The sequence below is a fragment of the Equus przewalskii genome, chromosome 4 (genome assembly GCF_037783145.1).
Source record: "Equus przewalskii isolate Varuska chromosome 4, EquPr2, whole genome shotgun sequence".
In the NCBI taxonomy this organism is placed as follows: Eukaryota; Metazoa; Chordata; class Mammalia; order Perissodactyla; family Equidae; genus Equus; species Equus przewalskii.
This window is the reverse complement of record NC_091834.1, coordinates 79181765-79202358: the sequence shown is the minus strand read 5'-3', so window position 1 is coordinate 79202358 and position 20594 is coordinate 79181765. Positions and strand designations below refer to the sequence as shown.

Sequence of the window (20594 nt, the reverse complement as noted above, 5' to 3'; positions counted from 1 at the left end):
AAACTTGAAAAAAATGTAATAGAGTTGATTTAGTTCTGAGAATAGACATAGATTGGACTCTGTCCATGATTAGTGTATGTGACTTCCCTGCCCTAGTGTATAACTCAAGTTTAGCATATTTTGTGCAAAATGATACATCTGACAAATGTCTCCTAAATTTGACAAAGGTACTATTGAGTTAATAGTGCCTTTGAGTCGATAATGAGTCGATAATTACTGTGTATACCAGTGTTTAGAGAGTCCAAGCCAAAGAAAACATCTAGGACACTGCCTCTTCCCTCGAATAACTTGTTGTATAAGTGATGAGATAAAACTTAGACATATGCAACAGTTAACAATCAAGATATGCAATCTACATATTAAAATATATAACAATCAGGTATATAATAAAGTGTTAAATTAGAGATGAGTGGAACATGGCAAAATTCTAATGGTGCAAAAGGACTTGGAAAAGGAAGAGATAAGTAGAAGATGTCGTGGAAAATATGGAAGAGAAATTAAGCATTGAAAAATGTGCAAATCAGTCAAAAACAGAAAAAAGAGGAGAGAACATTCGAAGAAGGAGATGGAGGCAAAGGCGAAAAGCACAGATTTCTGTTATTAGGGAGAGTCATATTTTCATGTTTTATGAAACTTTCACACAATTATCTTCCGTAAAGGGAGAATCCTTTGCCTAACATGTTCAATTATTCTTTTCAGTGTTAAGGAGATGTTCAAATGTGGCAAGACCAAAACATTCAGACAAAAGGCTTGTGCCGAGGTGATTAAACAAGAATACCAAAAACTTGGGCCAATAAGGTAAGATTCACACACACACACACACACACACACACACACACACAGAGGTATGCTGCTTATACTTCAAGGGTTTATTTCCAGGCAAATAAGCACGTAATCATCTGTCGTGCATTGACAACACTTGGTAAGGGTGCTGAATGTTCTAACCTTTGTGAATATAACTCATCTTGACAAAACACATATCTCGTCTAACTCAGATTTACCGGGTAGATTGACAAGAAGCTGAAAGACCCACAGAGGAGTGACGTCCTCCTCTGATCTCGCTGATTCTTTCCAATTACGGTGTTGACACATCCGGGTTTTACAATGTTTACAGTCTGCTAAGATTACTCCTGACAATAGCTCAGCGAGTTTCTACAAATGTCCAGACTGAGAAAATAAACGAAAGGATTGGCATTTTCCCACAGGTCTCAAGAAATTGTGACCTTGGTCCTCTTCTTGGTAATGGCCCTGCTGTGGTTTAGCCGAGATCCCGGCTTCATTTCTGGCTGGTCTGTGCTTTTCTCAGAGTAAGTGTCACGTGTTATGTTCCTCAGCTCTTCCTGTTTTCTCCTTGGCCTTTCTCCTGAGTGGTTCCTATAACTCTGAAAGATTGTATGAGATTTTTTTCTCCCTTTCCATTGAAAAGATTTTTTTAATTCTAATCTTTTCAGGAAAACAATTGATAAGGAATGAAATCTAGGAGAGGGTTGCAGACAAGATGACCAAACTCTCCTGTACCTAAAAATCAGGCTCCTTTAGACGAAGCTATTTCCCTCCTTACAAAATTAGAAATATAGCCTGCAGGAAGGCCAGATTCTCTGGTGGTGGGGAGTATAGACTCTGGGGCCACATGGCTTGGATTCCACTCCTGGCTCTTCCACTTACTTTGGGCAAGTCATCTACCTCTCAGTTTCTTCATCTGTAAAATGGAGCTTATAAGAGCGCTGCATTTCCCCCTATAGGAAGCATGATAATAAATGTTTATTTTGTGAAATAAATGCCACTCAATGCTTTTTCATAACCTGATATGAACTCACGTTCTGTGATTTTTGCCAACTTAATTTTTTTACATCTATGGAGGATTATTTATTTGGTTCAATAGCCTTTTTCTCTATTTATGTCCATTTTTTATTAGTTCGCTGTCAATCCATTCCTGCCCCTATTTTATAGATAAGGAATTCCTGAATAAGTAATAAGACTGACTTTATAAACTAATGTTAGAAGCTGGGTCAGAGTTAATTTTATCTTTCAGTGTCTTATACACCAGCAGTCATTGCTGAGTCATGGGAAGTGAGGGGGAAGATTGTAGCATAATTTTCTAAATTAAGGACCATCCTACATGTCAATATAAATACTTGGGTGTTGAGATTTGTGTTCCCAATCTATCTTTCACTGAACCAGTCTGGTTCCTAAATTCAGCAGATCTCTAATTTGGACTTCCTATCTCACATACCCCAGCAAGAATCCATGTATTTTGGGGCAGAAACCAAAATTGTTTGGGTGAAATATATTCTGCCCACATGGAATAAAGAAATTTCTTTCTTCTCGAATCAGAGCCTTCTGGTTATATAGGCATTGCCAACATATTTTAAAGGTGCAAAGTCTGTGTGCAAATTCCTAGGGAGCACACAAGCATAGCAGTGTAATGTGGCGGCATGTTTCAAAGGATCAGCTTCAGTTCTATATACTTTTTATTTCTTTTGGGACTAAAACTTTTCATTTTAAGAAGTCTAAACAAAAGGCAACATTCAGTTATTCAAAGTAAGCTATTCGAAACAAACTATTGTTAGTTTGATTAGTACTTTGTAGTTTTGCAATAGGACCTATACCAACAACAACAACAAAATTCTTCCTCCTTTTTATAAATTTATAAATTGCCAAAGAAAATAAAATTTGTATCAGTTTCATATTTTGTAATATTGAGATAACCTAACAGTTCATAATAAACTAAAAATAAAATTAAAATAAACTAATAAAATAATAGTTTTAAAAGCCTTTTGAAAGAAATTATTTCAGTATTTATGGCTTGATTTTACTTAAATTATATATTCTGTAGAATATACTGTAATGTAGAGGTTTTAAGCATTTAGAATTTCCAAAGCTAGAATGATGTATCAAGATTTATATCTACCACCTAATGTTTCCATTCCATCTGTTTGAACTGGGACTGAAGTCAATGTGTCTTTTCATATAAAACAAAATCAGATTACATGATGCCTGACCTAATTTGGCAAAAATCCACCCAAAAATTGCAAGTGAAATAAAAGAAATAGGGAACAATAAAATAATAAATATTGGTTAAGTTTGTTGAATAAATTACACCGAGGTAGCTTTTTACTCAACAAGGAAACAAAGAAAATTCATATTTAGGGAAAACAGACTGCTTAATAAAATTGTCAGATTGAATAAAATAATGCATTTCCTTGATTATTTAGATTGTTCAAGTAAATTACAGGAGGAGAGAGTTTCTATAGTACATGGGCATTGCTGAGTTACATAGAAGCAAAACAACCTTTAGGGTATACATAGTTCTTCTCAGACTACAAAGAGTCACTAGTTAATATGCTGACTTTTAAAACTGCATTCAAATTGTTTATGCCTGGTTCATTCATAGCTGATCTCCAGGTGCTTCTTAACTGTCGAGGCTTCTGAAAACCTATCTCACTTTCTGGAATGTCCTGGTGATTCTAAGACCCCATCTGTTCCTAAATCACTCTTAATTTTTTACAGTGATCATTTATGAGTATCTCATAATCCATTCTAACAATTAATATTCTTGATTGAGTTTCACAGGGTGGAAAGTATTAAATGGGTTGATTTCATTTGTGTGGTGTGGCTAGGTCCTATAATCACAGAAGCAGATGTTATATCTTAGAAAAACAGATAAATTCCTTTTCACAATTTACAGAAGAGTTTCAGATGACCCTAGAAACATCCATGCCTTGACACGATTCAAAAGTAGGATGTTATAAAACAATTATGAAGGACTTTGCATAGTCTAGCAATTGTTTCAACCTAAATTCTCTGCCAATGTGATTAAAAGAAATAATTCAAAGAAGAAATTATTTACCACATCTGTAAGCTTTACCTAAGAGGGAATTTGCCACGTTGGCCCAGTGTGTCAGCATGTGTATACATGGTTTTGGAAATACGGAGACATCTGAAAACAATGGGAGCATGGTCTGAGATTTTTGGTTCCACTAAGTTACACCATTTAGTTAGAAATCCATAGGTTTTAGAGCAGATTATCCGAAATAAATAACCTATACCTATACCTGAATCAATTGGTGTTTGGTTCACGCAAATTCTTGATGGCATTTTTTAACATACACATTTGTTCTTTTTCAGGTATCTCGGTTTTGTTACAGATTCAACCGTTGCCTTACTTGTAGGACTCCTATTCTTTCTTATCCCAGCTAAGACATTGACTAAGACTACACCTACAGGAGAAATTAGTTGAGTATTATTTATAATTCTGAATGAATTTGATAGAAGAGCAAAAAATACAAAATGCCATTGATTTCGATTAGCACCTAGAACAAAAGGAATGGACATGTTGACACAACCCCTGTTTGTACCCTGCAGCTCCTATTCAGCCAGCACGCACCATCTGCCTACAAGGGGGGTCATCTTACTTTGCAGAAGCAAGAAGTAGATTTCTTTATGCACCATCATTAGGAAGCTGCTCCCAGTGAATCTGTTTGGTCTATGATAAGCCCCATTCCCCTGCCAAAATCAGAATTGAATTTACTCTTGACAAACATAGGAACAAGAACGTGGAAGTCATTACTTCGTGATGAGCTCTTGGTAATAAATGGTGAGGATCTAAAGTGGTGAGGAGTTTCAAGGGGAAGCGTATTCACAACCTTACATAGTAGTCCTGGAGAACATGCAAATCCACCCCACGCTAGTTGTAACCCAGTGTCATGATTGAAAGAAAAGGTATTTACTGGGAGCATTCATTGTCGTTATAACACATAGGCAAAGAAGCATGCCTGGTTACATGAGCATACACCCCCTGTCCCCAGCACACACACATATTCTTAAGCATAGGATTCACCCACATCTATGCTTTATGCTAACACAGCATGTTTTGGTAGTTAGATTCTTGTGTTGTGAATGTGAGACAAATGACTTGAAATTGTTTTGAAAGAGCCTAGTAGAGTAGACTCTTGTGGGTTTTTTTTAAGGCTTTAACTTAGCATGGTTTGTTGGTCTGTTTTTATGGAAGATTTGCCCTAAGCTAACATCTGTTGCCAGTCTTCCTCTTTTTTTCTTTCTTTTGCCCCCCAAAGGTCCCAATACATCATTGTGAATTCTTCTGGTTCTTCTATAAAAGCCATCATCACAACATGGCCTCTGACAGATATGTGGTGTGATTCCACACCCAGGAATCAAACCCAGGCTGCCAAAACTGAGCACACAGAACTTTAACCACTAGACCCTCAGGGCTGGCTCAAGTTTTGGGTTTTCTTTTATTTGTTTTTGTGTGTGTGTGAGGAAGATTGGCCCTGGGCTAATATCTGTTGCAAATCTTCCTCTTTTTGCTTGAGGAAGATTGTCACTGAGCTACCATCTGTACCAGTCTTCCTCCACTTTATGTGGGATGCCGCCACAGCATGGCTTGATGAGCAGTGCTAGGTCTGCACTCAGGATCCGAACCTGCAAACCCCAGGCCACCGAAGCAGGGCGCAGGGACTTAACCACTATGCCACCAGGCCAGCCCCTTGTGGGGTTTTTGTTGTTACTGGTTTTTCTTTTCTTTTCTTTTCGCTGGGATTCATGGAATTGGGTGGTCCACCTGACCCCTTGCATCAGAATTGGTAAATGACTAATGGGTCAGATTTCTAGGACATTATTTATGTAACAGCAAAGCATAGACATGAATGCCTTTATTTCTATAAATGCCTCAAATATTCTTCACTTGAGACTAGAACATCTGAAAATACGTTATAAGGAGACAGTGCAAAACAGAGCCTTGATTCCTATGGGACCCTGAGGATTCTGATTATTGCAGTCAAAGCCCAAAGGCCTGACACGGGCAAGTATTGAGGAAGCGATGCTTGGCTTAACTTCCCTGGCTCCCACATCTAAATGCCCCCTCAGAAAAAGCCTTGCCTCTATCCACCAGTCTCTCTCTTCTCATTCTTCAACTCCTATTCTCCCTGATAAATTCATTTATACTAGGCTTAAAAAGGACATATAAAACATAATAGGTTACATTTTAAATGGGAGGTACTTTTCAGAGATGTCTGCATTTTAACAGCATATGTGGTCTTAATCTAAGTAAGAAATAGAAAAATTTTAGTCAACAGTGAGGGTAGGTTTGGTTTACTTTTAGGGGAAGGAGATAGGAAGGACGCTTAATAGTAACATTAAAATCTCACCGTGCGCAAGGCTGTCTGTTACACACAAATGTTAAACGGGCATAATGTGTTCATGGATGACCTTATTTCTCAACAAATCAATGAAGCCATCAGGACCCAAATATCAAGAGAAATCTTTATGATAACTGCTCAATGAGCATTTCAAGGGTCTCATGAATGATATTTAAATTATTTAATCTGAATTTTGTATTATTTTAAACTGGAATCCTAACGAATCTATTATGACCCCTCTTGTGATTTGAAAAAATAATAAAATTCAAATAAATATTAGTGAATAATAATTGTAATGCTACACTGACAATAATAGAACCAATGGAATATTACAAACATTTTGCATAGCAAAGAATAGTATTGCCCAATGCACTGTCTTACTCATAGTAGGCAAAGGTATTAGTGGAATGAATGAATAGCATTATAAATTACAAGGTTGTAACTTATCTAAATTTATTCTATAATATGATCCAAAGGATTTTTCCAAGTTACGGTATTTTTTCCTTTTTTATAATATCATGTTCCTCCTAGGCCAGGTGGAAATTACCCAAAGTCCAGATCAAGTCCTCTATCTAAAAATAACATAGGAATATTAAAAACTTCTTATAAGATGGCTATTTAGGATAATTTTTAAAAAACATGTCATACTGTCATATTTTAAGCAATGTGTAACTGTGGAACTTTTGTTTTCCAGTTGCTTTTGATTACTCTCCACTGATTACTTGGAAAGAATTCCAGTCATTCATGCCCTGGGATATAGCGATTCTTGTTGGTGGAGGGTTTGCCTTGGCAGATGGCTGTGAGGTAATACTGTGTCTAAGATATTTAAAAATTAACTAGACTGTTCCAAAGAAGAACACAGAGACACTCAAGCTTTTGGCATATTCAACTTCATCCCATCATTTTAATGATGCAGAATTCAATAGCCATGCAGTAAGTATACCACACAGAGTGAGTTCAGAGTTCAAGAATTTTTACAGACTGCAAGCATAAAACATCATTTTCTATGATGTCCCAGCATGTCAAAAGGAATAAAGCAAACAAGATTGGAATTCTTAATCCACAAAATAGTATTAGAAGACTAGCTTAGTAAGAGAAACTTACATAAAAATCATATGCACAGTGAATCCTAGTAAAACATATTCTTTTTGTTTGTTCATACCTTTACCTTATTTCATGATGAATTTGAGTAGCTCTCAGAGTTCTCTTCAATGTATCCTGGTCCTAATGTTGCCAAGGAAGGAGAATGCAAAATAATAGGAGCATTAAAGGTACTTAATACATGTTTCTTGAATGAAGTCCAGACAGAATTTCACATAATCGTGTCTAATATTGTATTGTATCTAATTTTAAGGAGAAATAAAACCACCATGAGGAATAAAGTTGGTTATTTCTTTGGCCTATCTATCCAGTTGATATAAAGTAGAAGTCTTAGGAAGCTCTTGTCCCTTGAAATTGCCCTGGTCATTGTAGGGCTGCTGGAAGAAAAGTACCTTCTCCAAAAAGTCCATGAAAATCCTTTACTCTTTGAATAATTAAAAAACTCTTATTTCTGGATTTCATATCCTTCTGTGAAACACTCAAAGTACATGGCTGTTCCATTTCCTTATTCAGTCATCAAATGAAAAAGGATGACGAGGAAGGTGTGTCCAGCCTTTTAGTTTATGGGAAGTTAGGTTTTTATACTTCTCAAGACAAATAACTATCTGCTCTGTTCTCTTCCTTCTTCTGACTTTATTGTCAATTTGTCTGTATGGCATTTGGATACTGAGCTTTCAGCAATAGGATTTAGTAATAGGTGAAAGTTTTAGAAATTGTCTAAATTCTGTGTGCCACTTACAAGTCATTTTAGGTCTAGATTTGGCTCACCTTATAGAGTGCTCAAATATAAATGACAGAAATATAAGACAAATGCACTTTTCTACTAGTTAAGCAGTCATGAGATCTGGTTTCTCAGAATAAATAACTTGCATTCCTATGTCTGCTAATTTGAACTGTGAGTAAATCAGAATCGGTAATTCTGAGCATTGATGTGAACTTTGTTCATCTCTCCTTCCCAGAATATATGTCTGGATTTGACCCTAGACACTCAAAGTAGTTTTAAAAGCTTTGGCCAGACCCTAGAATAACAAAATCTAAGGAAACAAAAAGGTATGGACTTAGTCTGACGAACTAGGCTCTCTCATTAGAAGAATTAAGGAAGCCGTGGAGGAGGTCTAGTTTGCTGTGAAAATCCTAGTGCGCACAATCAGACTTCTATGGGATGCGCGCTGTAACCCTAGCCCTAAGCGGTCAGACTGAAGCCATGAGCTTCAAAACTATGACTGTGGACAAATATGCCCTTAGAAACTGGTTTTACAAAGATTTAGAGACAGTTAACTTTTAAAAATTTTGTTCCAAATTGTAATTAGTTTAGCAAACGTCCAGAAATAGATAATCCTTCCAGTGGGGAATCATGAGAAAGCAACTTCTAAAGCATTCACCTTGTTAGAATTCCCTCTCTCTTGAATGCCCCTTGATTTTATTTTAACATGACTAAACTCTCATGAGCTGGTACTCACTTTTAAATTCTTGTCAGTCAATAACTCCTCTTCCTTTTTCACACATCCCTCAAAATTTCTCTCCTAGGTTAAACGTGGAGGATTAACACTGTTTTTCTCTGATCTCCACTAATGGCAATAATAGAACAAGAGTATCTGTTCACAAAGATAAAGACCATACAGCAGGAATGATGACATACAAGAGATATGATAAAATTTAGAAGATAGAAAGAGGATGTTTGAGGGGTAACTGACTTTGTGTAGTAGAAGAAGTAGAGAAAGATAAAATACATAGGCCTGCAAAAGGAAGAGCCAACTGGAAAGAAACTGATTCATCCACAGGATCCTGGAAGAGTTTAGAAATTGGAAGCAGCAGATTAACCGAAAGCGGGGGAAAAAAAACAAGACTAAAAATGCAGGATGGTTTAAAAAGTGCCAAAGGAGCTGTGAGCTTCCCAGATACTCTCTCTAGTCCTGAATAAACAGGCAACTGCTCTTTCTCCTCCCTGGTAGAAAATTTAGATTTACTCTTTCACAAAATTGAATCAACGAGATACTAGCTCATAGCTTAGTTTCCTGTAGTAAAGTCTGCCTCTCAGTAATCCTTGCCTAGACACGAAGAGCCTCCAATCATCATTTTATTGCCTCCCTTTTAAACATGAATAGGTAGTCCAGGATCACCAGACAATTGGGAAAGTCTCTGAAATGATAACCAGTAAGAAAAAAATAAGAACAACAACAAAAGGAACACAGAAAAAGGAAGGAAATGCATGAAGCAAAAGAAAACTTTCAAAATTTGTCATTGCTGCCTCAAAGAGATGTTAGAAACATCAAAGACACAAAACTAAAATAAAATCTTACTTTTTTGGAAAAAGGAATAAACAGAAAATAAGAAAGAGTCACTGAAGATAAGAAATATTGTAACAGAAATTTAAAAATTCAGTAGCATGGTTAGAAGATGAAGTTTGAACCTACCTCAGAAAGTAGGACAAAAAGATGAAGAGAAGGTAAATGAAAAAGAGAGAAAGAGAAGAAAATTAGAGTATCAATCCAAAATGTCCAACAGCCAACTAATAAGAGTTTCAGAAAGAGAAAAAAAAAAAAAGAATAAATATAAGAATGTTTCCAAAAAATAATGCAAGAAATTCCTTAGAACCAAAGACTTTGAGATTCTGGACTGAGAAAGCTATTGAGTGCTCAATATCCAAGCAGTTCACGTGGAATTTCAGAAACTTCGGTGCGATGATATGATCCCAGTGGCTTCCAGGGAGGGGGACCAATATGTGGTGTAATCTTTTCCAGCTGCATCTAGTCAGACATAAACAAAATCCATTCTTAGAGTATACATTGTTGTATTCTAGGATGAATTTGTGCTAATGTGACTTAAATAGCAGACAGTCTTTTTCCATCTAAAAGTCAAAACAAAAACAAACAAACAAAATGTAAGTCAAAACCACAAATAACATGCATAATATCTGGCATCCACATTTGGGGATGTTCTTGCCAACTTTTCATCTGACAGCATACAGCTTGTAATTAGAGCTTTACTGATAACAATCCTAGTTTGTCATGAGCTTGAAGATTCACACATGCACTAGCTCACTGAAATCTTCTCATAAATGGAGGATTTTCCCTTCCATTTGGGGAGAAAAATAGAATAACATATCTACCAATCTGAGTGCACCCAATCTTTCTGTATGATGAACAATGAATCCAAGATCAGAATGTCATCAGGCTTCTAAAGAACTCAACTGGAAGCCACAGGAAATGGAGCAATGGCTTGGAACTGCTGAGTGATTAATATTTCAAGTCTAGAATTCTGCAAAAGCTAAACTATCAAAACAGTGTGAAAAGAAAATAAAGAGGTTTTCAGACACGCAGACAGTAAAAAAATTTACTTCCCATGTATCAGTTCTCAGGAAGCTATGGAAGAATGTGTTTCACCAACACAAAGGAGTTAACAAGAAAGGATTCCCATATAGGAGGGTAGGGAAGGAATTCATGGTACCCCAGTGAAGAGAGGTTTCAAAACAACAGCAGAGTAGATCTAAAGAGTAGCTAATCCACATTGAGCCAAAGGAGGGAATATTCCATAATGGACAACTTCATGAGAGAAAATGAGAAAGAACAATTACCTAATATGTTTGTCTACTCATGGGGAATTTTCCAATTTTACTGGAGAGTATGCTGAAGAATTAGTGATAAGTCCTTAGAAAATCAAGCAAACGAAAGATTGAGGCAATGATTCCCTGGAAAAGCAGACAGACAAACAAAAAAACAGTAAAACAAAAAGCTAAATGCAGTCACAGTACACTAAGAGACTCAGGTATGAACAATACTAATCATAATGGTAAACTTTAAATATTGATTTAACCAAAAAATGTTAATAGATGAGTATAAGGGAATGGAGGCACAGGAAATATGTTTATGGTGGATGGTGTCATATATTAGGAAGTCAGTAGATAATGTATAAACATGAAAACTAGGAAAAACTATAATTTTGAAAAATTGATTTGAATACCTAAACATAGCTATAAATAGCTAACAGGGGTTGAAAGCTATTGCCTCTGGGGAACACAACTTAGGAGTAGAGAGAGGTAGACCAGAAGAGCTGCTCTTTTCATAAAGTCCTATCATACTACATGACTAAAATACCCACATATATTAGAGAAAATTTAATTGAAAATTGGGAGAAGACAATTCAGATTTCCTAAAGCATGTTGGTATGTTTAAATAAAAGTAATTGAGTATTTCCCTATGTCAAAGCCACCTAGATCTACCAAACTACAGAAAAATATGAGATTAAAATTATATTTAAGAAGTTGAGTTCTTAGAGCAAATAATGCTTTTTATATATTTAAATTGTGTTTGATTAAAATGAATTATTCATGAATAACAAATATTGCAAATTCTTTTTTTTTAGATATCGGGACTATCTAAGTGGATAGGAAATAAATTATCTCCTCTAGGGTCATTACCGCTATGGCTGATAATTCTGCTGTCTTCCTTGATAGTCACATCGTTAACAGAGGTAGCCAGCAATCCAGCTACCATTACCCTCCTTCTCCCAATATTATCGCCATTGGTGAGTATCTCATTTATCTCATTTATAGTCTTCATTTAAAGAGTAGGGTTCTACTTTGCTTGTTCTCATATTGTGGTGTGGAGTCATTTTTGGCTTGAATGGTCCCCCAGGAGGTAACTTACAGAGTGATTTGATTTGTATTGATGCTTTTTTAGGATACCTCAACTCAGAAGAATTATTTTCTTCCATGTTCAAGCAGAACAATCTTAAGTGAACCACTTACCTTCTCTCCACCCAGATTTTTCATGGGCAGATAAATGAGAGTCAGCCTAGATCCTTTGCAACTGTAAGACTTTGGGATTCAGTGTTTCCTGGCAACTTTAGCGTTTAGATCTCTAACGCTGACATGTCTCCCTCCAGAAGGTTATTCCCGAATTGCTGAGAAGGGTTCATATAAGTGATTTGCAAGTGAATGAAAATCTAGGCTTATACTTCAGGCTTCAAGCTTAAATGTCTTAGACACAGTTCTCCACTGCCCAGGGAGGAATTTTAAAATGATAAGTAAGAAGCGGATTTGCAAGAAGAGAGAGGGAAAGACTGCCTTCCTTCTTCTCCCACCTAGCTAGCAATTACAAGAAATAGCTCGAAGTAAAATGTTTTTCTTATTGGGACAGATGGGTTTGATGAGAGGAAAGTACTTTAAATTAAGAAGAATTGCCCCTCTAGAATTGTTCTGCCGCTCGTTCAGGGGCATATGTTGGCATTCTTGAACTGCTGCTTCAAATTAGAAAAGAAACGTAGGCAGTTCATATTGGTAAAACATTTTGGTTTTTTCTGTTCTTTATTTCTCAACATGGAGCAATTAGAAAATTATATGATGAATTAAGAATAGTAGTAACTCTTCTTCTGTGATGATTCCCAAACAAATTCTAAAATGTATGTCACAGAGGCAGTAACGTGTGGTTTGATGAGAGGCTTTGGAGCCAGAGGGACCTGAGACCCTACTGAAGTTCTACTGCTGGCCAGCTGTGTGTTTGGACAAGTTAGTTTAGCCTCTCTGGGCCTCAGTTTCCTCATCTGGGCCTCAGTTTCCTCATCTGTTATTTGGGGTTATAGTAGCCATCTCATAAGATCATTGTCTGAAAATTAAGTTATGTATGTAAATATATTAAGTTTATTATATTATATATCTAATATATATAAAATTTTATATATATATTATATATAAACACATATATAAGCATATATATATGGAACTTAGCACAGCACCTAGCACTAGATAAATAATAAGTGGTTGCTGTTTTTATTTAGTTTCTGGAATAAATGATATTTTACTTTCTAAAAATAACAGTTATTATACTTAAATGGGCACCAATAACCATATGAAAAGGAATAAGAGGAAGACAAATTTTCTGGAAAATATTCTTCAAGTTATAACTGCATTTCTGTGTATAATTTTATGTCTTTAGGTTTCAATCTGCTTCTAGGAAAGCTTATTGTAATAATTTTGCTCATTCTGATGCTTGGTGCCACCTCAAAATGTTCCTTAGACTTCTTTTATCTTTTCCTACAGGCTGAAGCCATTCATGTGAACCCTCTTTACATTTTGCTACCTTCTACTCTGTGTACTTCATTTGCATTCCTCCTTCCAGTAGCAAATCCACCCAACGCTATTGTTTTTTCATATGGCCATCTAAAAGTTATTGACATGGTAAGTGAGCTGAAAGAATACTGTTGGTCCAACAGACTTTTTTTGTGATGTCTTGGGTTATCTCCTCTTTTACACACTAACCAACTGCCAAGAAAAGCCAGGCTTGAGTTCTGCTTCTGAAGGTGAGTGCATGACAGGTCATAGAATTGTTTTTGAGTAATAAGCAGAAGTGAACATGTCACTAAATTTACAGTCACAGATACAGAGATATTGAATGCATCAGTAATGCCCTAGAAGAAGGAAAAGAGCATAGAATATGCTTGATTTAGATGTGAAGATCAGGATCCAACTTGACCTAAGCAAAAGGAGGTAATAAGGTTAATGAAATTTAGCAATCAAGTACCGTGGTTTGCTATCACAAATATTTACGCAACTGATGTTTGCTCTGAATAAGACATTGCACTCAGTGCCTGATGATCAAAAGTCATCTTGTTCTGATTCTAATAGTGGCACCTGAAATGAAAGCACAAGCAAGCAATAATAGAAAATTTAGGTGACAAAACGTGCATGTTTTTTGTCAAATACAAAAGTAGTGGTAGTCAAGAACTAGTTTGAGAATATTCTAGTCTCCCCACAATCTTGATCATCAACTTCCAAACCAAAGCAAACAAGAATATAATCAAAGTAAACTCAGGGAGTTTGCTACACAAACGCAGTTTCCAGAAAAGTCCCAGCTCCCTTCCTTCCATATAGATTGCTGTCCTTAAACCTGTGCAATGTAAAAATCGTAGAAATGACTCTATGCAAAAGTTCTGTCATATCCTTTTGGTAAAGAAAATGTCCATAATATAATAAGCAATGCCCAATATATGTGAGTTAAAAAAAATGAAAACAGGATTCTGGAATAAATGAGTGGCTTGCATGGACAGAAAAGGAGGCTTCTATATTAATTGCTAGGTATTCCCCTTTTGCTTTGGGTCTCTATGTTTTAATACAAAGAATGCAGAGATCAGCAAGTTTTCTCTGTAAAAAAAACAGATAGTAAATATTTGAAACTCTGTGAGCCGATGGCCTCTGTCACAACTTCTCAATTCTGCCATTGTGTCTTGAAAGCAGCCAACAATAACGTAAAGAAATGGGCATGGTTGTGGTCCCATAAAACTTTATTTACAAAAACAGTTCATGGGCATTAGTTTGCTGATCTCTGTTTTAATGGATAGAAAGCAACTTTGAGATGTTTCATGGACACCAAAATGCTGATATCAGAGCTAGAAAAATGGGAACTCTAAGAAAGATGAATAGAGGTGGCATTATTAAATCTCAATAAAAGAATACCGAAGGGTAAACTAACAGTAATATGAGTGAATACAAAGGATCCATTTATCACATGGTGACTGAAGTACAAAGCCATGAAACTCAAATCCTGATTTAACATGAATGGCAGATTTTTAAGAGGATTTTTCTCACATTAGAATGACTTCAGTATATTCCTAAGAGGAACTTCTCTGAGACTTTCCAGCTCAATGGCATTTAGTTGGGGACAAAATTCTCTTTTGACATGAATGGAAGAATTCCTTGTTTTATGAAATCAATGATTTATACTAATCGTTGGGCGCATGTAAATCTAACATATGCCTCCTGAAACAATATTTCAATTCTCTCGTAGATTTTCTTTTTAGGAGACTGACATTTATGCTCTTTCCTGTTGAAGGTTAAAGCTGGACTTGGCATTAATATTGTGGGTGTTGCTGTGGTGATGCTTGGCATATTCACCTGGATCGTGCCCATGTTTGACCTCAACACTTACCCTTCTTGGGCTCCTTCACTTATTAATCAGACCATGCCATGAAAAGCACAAATACTCTGACTATCCTGTGGTGAGTTTTGGGAACCATTAAGAATTCACTGCAAAATTTGGCTCTGGAAAGCTGCTGACATTTAAATGAAACCTGGTGTGGCTGCTGCAGTCCAGTGGACATCTAAAACCTGCCGTCATAACTCAGAGTCTACATTTCTTTTGAGATGCAACCAAAGAACATCTATGTGCTTTCAATGAGAAGCCCATGGTGGAGATCTTGCTCATGGACCATATGCATCTTGCTTCATCATAAGAATCATTTATAACTTGACCTTCAAAGAGAATTGGTTATTTGCTTCATCTTACACTTTGGGTTCTGTGTAACACTTCAAATGTCAATTTATTATTTGAGAAACTTCCCTTGAAGCTAAAAATTAAAAAATACACAAATTAATTAGGTACTTGGATAACTCATTTCTGTAGTATTGTTCAGGGAATTTTCTGGAAAACCAAATCTGTGGTCATCTGGTGGTGCAAAATAAAAGTTTAATCTAAATAAAATGTGCATTCCCTCATTTAAAAAATCCTAATCAGATTATTCTTGATACATACATGTAGTGTGAACATTGAAATTGAATTAGTAGCTCCAAAATTATAGCTGAATCCACTAAACAACAGAAAACTCATAGATAAGGATTAATTTCTAGATGACTCCATGGTTAGAGTAATGTAATTCATACTTCTATGATCTCAGTGCCCTGAGAAATGCATTTTGTAAAGCTATGGATAAAACTTGCTATGATTTGCACTATTAGCGCAGTATAGTTAGGAAAGAAAGCTAAACACTATAAAACTATTAACCCATTTATGTATATGCATAACAATTTTGCTTAAGTGTCATCTTATTTCAGAAATATATAACATCATATGTAGAAAGAAGAGATTCAGAAATTTAAATGAATTGTCACTATGTATACAGACAGAAAAAAGTCACATAACTCCCTTATGTCAACACTGAAATGAAATGCTAGATGGAAAATAAAAAATAACTTAAAACTGTTGATATATTTACAAAAGAGAAAAATAAATTACTTCTGGGCAAATCAAAAAGAAAAAAGAACTGAACATTCAAACAAAAATAGGAAGAGAATAGTCTCCTGGCACTCAGGATGTGAAAGAGTAAGGCCTACTGGCACTCCAAAATTAGGCTAATGGGAAAAAAATAGCAATCAAAAACAACAACAACAACAAAAAAATGTGCAGTTAGGAAAAGATGGAAAAGTTAAAACACAGCAATTCTCATGTTGAAAATAAAATGCAAGAGGGGCTGGCTCCATGGCTTAGTGGTTAAGTTCATGTGCTCTGCTTCAGCAGCCCAGGTTTGCAGGTTCAGATCCCAGGCAGGGACCTACACCACTCCTCAGCCATGCTGAGGCAGTGACCCACATATAAAGTGAGGAAGATTGGCACAGATGTTAGCTCAGTGCTACTCTTCCTCAGCAAAAAAATAATAATAATAAAATGAAAGACAAGGTTCAAAAAAACCTTTGCTATTTTTAATTTCCATAGAATTCATCAGATCTGGTTTAGTTTTCTTGCAAGTGACATTATTTATAAAGTTATTCTTGCAAATTAAATATACTAAAGAGGCTTTTTTTAAAAAAAGAATACATTTCTTTAAAATTTGTATGATAGATTGTCCGTGCTTACTATTTGTCTGTTCATTAATTAGTCAGTGCAAAGTTAATCAGTTTTTTTCTTGGAAAAATTTGTCCATTTAAACCATAAAATATAATATTGCTGCTTGTATATATCGTCTGTGTTCACTCTGTTCACTTATTCCCTTCCCTAGCATATATTACACATTTGTTTACGATCCATAGTATTTATTACATTTCTGCTTTCTTCCTAGTCCTTCAATTTATCACTGCCGAATTATATTATATGATGAATACATTTTCATTATGAAAAAATCAAATGACTTTTCAAACTATAATGAGTAAGTTTTGCTCTCAAGAAAATAATATAAACATTTCAGCTTGAATCATTTTAATGGATTACTTCCAACAGCTGCCAACTGAGTATAGGAAAAATAATAGTTAGTCAAAATTTGTTGAAGTGAGCCACATAGTTCTCTTGCTACATCTTTATGTTTAGCTGAAATATCAAAAATGATTTAACTCATCCATTGCACATTTGTCCCAATTCCATCAAAGTTCTCAGGCTCTTTTAGTTTGAGAGTTGCATACTGCCTTTGAAAGTTTCCAAAAGGCAACCTCAATAGATGATCAAACAAATCTTTGTCCTCCCACTCTGTGGTAGATAGTGTTTTTGTTATTATCTTGATCCTTACTTAAAGGTTAACCAGAAATCTTTGTCACTTTAAATCCCAGTATCTTGCTTAGAATTGGGTCTTGTCTAGATAATAGTAGCAATTTCACTAAGTGCCTATTTACTGTCTGTTCATGCAAGTGCTTGGAGGGCTCCCCTGGCATATGTGTATCCTTCACTCACTCCAGCTGCTACTGTACATGTCAGCATCTCGAGAATTCAGACTTCCTTCCTTTCAAATGTGAGCACTCTTTTCACCTTCTTGGTATCCAAGGCTTTGTTCTCTCCTTTTCAGCCTGGGAGGTAGGGAGGCACACTTTTAGCCCAATATTATTAATTAAACTCACTAGCAAAAATTGATAAAACAATATCATAGCACATTAATTGCATCTTGACATGTATAGTACATATTATTATATGTAAAAGATTATTATTAAATATACTACTATATGCCTGCAATGGCTCAATATCTGATAAGAATCTTTGTGATGTCACTTTTGTTTCAAAATTTTTTTGTTTAATTAATGAAGGGCTGTTGTTTTTGCTGGACTGTGTCGATTTTACCAAAATACATGTTTTTATTTTTAGGAGGGAGAAGGGTTGTACTAACAATGAAAGAGTAAACCCAAACAAACTGGGTCAGTTTTATTACTCTAACTTAATATAAAAGGAAAATAGTTAAAATTGTTACTCCAGGGCAGCATCAGCCATGTTACTCCCAAATGAAGCACTTTAGTCAAAGTGAAAATTTACTGGGTAAGTTTTGGGAATGCAAATATCAAAAATAGAGGTCTCCGTTGCAGGGGTGAGATCAGACTAGTACAGGAGTAAACACTAGAAACAGCATATAACTAAAGGAGAAAACAAAAGGTTTTTCCAACCATGGTGATCTTCATTTGTCTAGGAAGAAAAAGACATGGGGTTTGAAACAAGAAATAAAGGGGCCTTTCATAATGATAGCACAGTGGTACAGATCTAGGGGCGGGAGAGGGGAGATCTTCTTGAGGCCAAATAATTAAAAATATTATATAACATATGTTACTGTAGTCGGCAGGAAAATGATGGAAGTCCTCAAAAGAGAAAGATGGTGAAGCACCAGCAATAATCCAGAGACTAAGCAAAGACAGAAAGTGACAACTGCTAAGCCCTAGGGATCTTGAAATTTTCCTTTAATAGGTATACAGAGTACAAGGGATGGGAGACAAAGGTGGGACCCAGACAAGTTAGGGGTTCAATGGAAAACTATGTAGCGTTAGGATCTCAAAGGACTATATTCTCAATGAAATGTGAGCTAGGACAAAAACCTGCCTAGAGAGGGAAACATCAAGGGAACTTTAACATTTTGACCTACGCACTGAGTGGAGCAGTAGAATCTCCCTTGAAAATTCATAACCACGCAAATTAGGTGTCTAAAGTCTCAATACCAGTGGGTGTGTGGTTGGGGGCGGGGGGGTGCTTAAACTGAAACTTTATTTTAAAACAATCCTGGGTCGTAGTATTCCCAAGTACCTGGAAAAATGAAGGAACATCTTCTTCAACCTGGAGTTCAAAGAATTTCTAAGGTTATAATCAAAACTCGAAAATTCTGCCAAGACATGAAGCATATTGTGCAAGAGCCAACATAATCAAAAGAAACAGAATCAAACTACAAAGACGGCAGATATTCTAATTATCAAATACAGAATATAATGAGGAAGCATAATGTTTGAAAATATAAAAGATGGTGTTGGAAATATAATAAGTATGATAGGCAGAATTCTAAAAATGTCCCCCCTAAGATTTCTGCCTTCTGGTTATTCAATCAAACACTAATCTAGGTACTGCTGTGAAGGGATTTTGCAGATATAATTAAGTATATTAATCAGCAGACCTTAAAACAGGGAGATTATCCTGGGTTATCCAGGTGAGCCCATGTGATCATATGAGTCCTTAAAAGCAGCAGAGGAAGGCAGAAGAGTCAGCTGGGTGAGATGAGACAGAATGGGATGTCAGAGGGATTTGAAGCCTGGGAAGGATTGGACCCACTCTTGCTGGCTTTGAAGATGAAAGAGGTCACAAGCCAGGAAACGCAGGTAGCCTCTAGAAGCTGAGAATGACCCTTGGTTGAAACCCAGCAAAGAAACAGAGGCCTCAGTCCTACAGTTGCAAGGAACTGAATTCTGCCAGCAGTGTGATAAACCTAGAAGGAGATTCTCCTTAAGAGTTTCCAGTAAGGAATGTAGCCCTGGAGACACCTTGATTTTAGTCCTGTGAGACTTGTTTTGGACAAATCTGTTAATCTACAAAACTTTAAGATAAAAATGAGTATTGTCTTAAGCCACTAAATTTTTGGTAGTTTGTTATGGCAACATATAAAGCAAATACATTAAGGAACAAGAGACCTTGAAAAGTGATCAGATTGATATGAAAAGGTATCCAATACAAATTTTAGATGTGAAAAGTATAATTTAAATTAAAAGCTTAATGAATAGGTTAAATAGCATCCATACAAACCAGAAAAGAAAGTGTGTGAACTTGATGATATATTCCAAAAAATTGCTTAGAACATGGCACAGAGATAGACATAAAAATGAAACTCTACAAGGAAGGTTAAGAAAAATACAAGCTAGAATAAAAAAAATGTAACGTATGTTTAATCAGAATTCCAAGAGTAGATAACGAAAAGAATGAGGAAGACACAAACATTGAAGATACAATGGGTGACAATTTTCTAACACTAATAAAAGAAATCAAGATTTTCGGGAAGCATAAGGAATCTAAAGCAGGATTTAAAAAAAAAGAAAGAAATCTATACTCACCTATGTGATAGTGAGATAGTAGAACACAGAAGAGAGAGAGTACACATAAGGAACCACAATCAGACCAAGACTACCTTCTCAAGAACAATTGGAAACAGTTAAGTACATACAAGTGCTAAAACAAGGACCTGTCAAGCCACAATTGTATATCTAGAAAATGTATGTTTCAAGAATGAAAGGAAATTAAGGAATTTTCAAACCAAATAAAACTAAGAGAGCTTACCACTAACCAAAGCTTGCGAAGGTAGGTTAATCAAAGGAAGAAGAAATATAATTCAAGAAAGATGTGTGAC

General features: G+C 35.8%; 1 protein-coding gene across 1 annotated transcript in view; it reads left to right on the top strand.

Moving 5' to 3' along the window:
* Positions 1–16980, top strand: part of SLC13A1 (solute carrier family 13 member 1) — an 84467-nt gene extending 67487 nt beyond the window's left edge. Inside the window, exons 9-15 of the mRNA XM_070616453.1 lie at positions 700–798; positions 1206–1307; positions 4129–4235; positions 6853–6962; positions 11622–11783; positions 13297–13434; positions 15086–16980. Of these exons, the coding sequence (XP_070472554.1) occupies positions 700–798; positions 1206–1307; positions 4129–4235; positions 6853–6962; positions 11622–11783; positions 13297–13434; positions 15086–15223 (856 nt within the window). The 3' untranslated portion in view covers positions 15224–16980. The remainder of the gene's footprint in view (positions 1–699; positions 799–1205; positions 1308–4128; positions 4236–6852; positions 6963–11621; positions 11784–13296; positions 13435–15085) is intronic.
* Positions 16981–20594: the final 3614 nt, after the last annotated feature.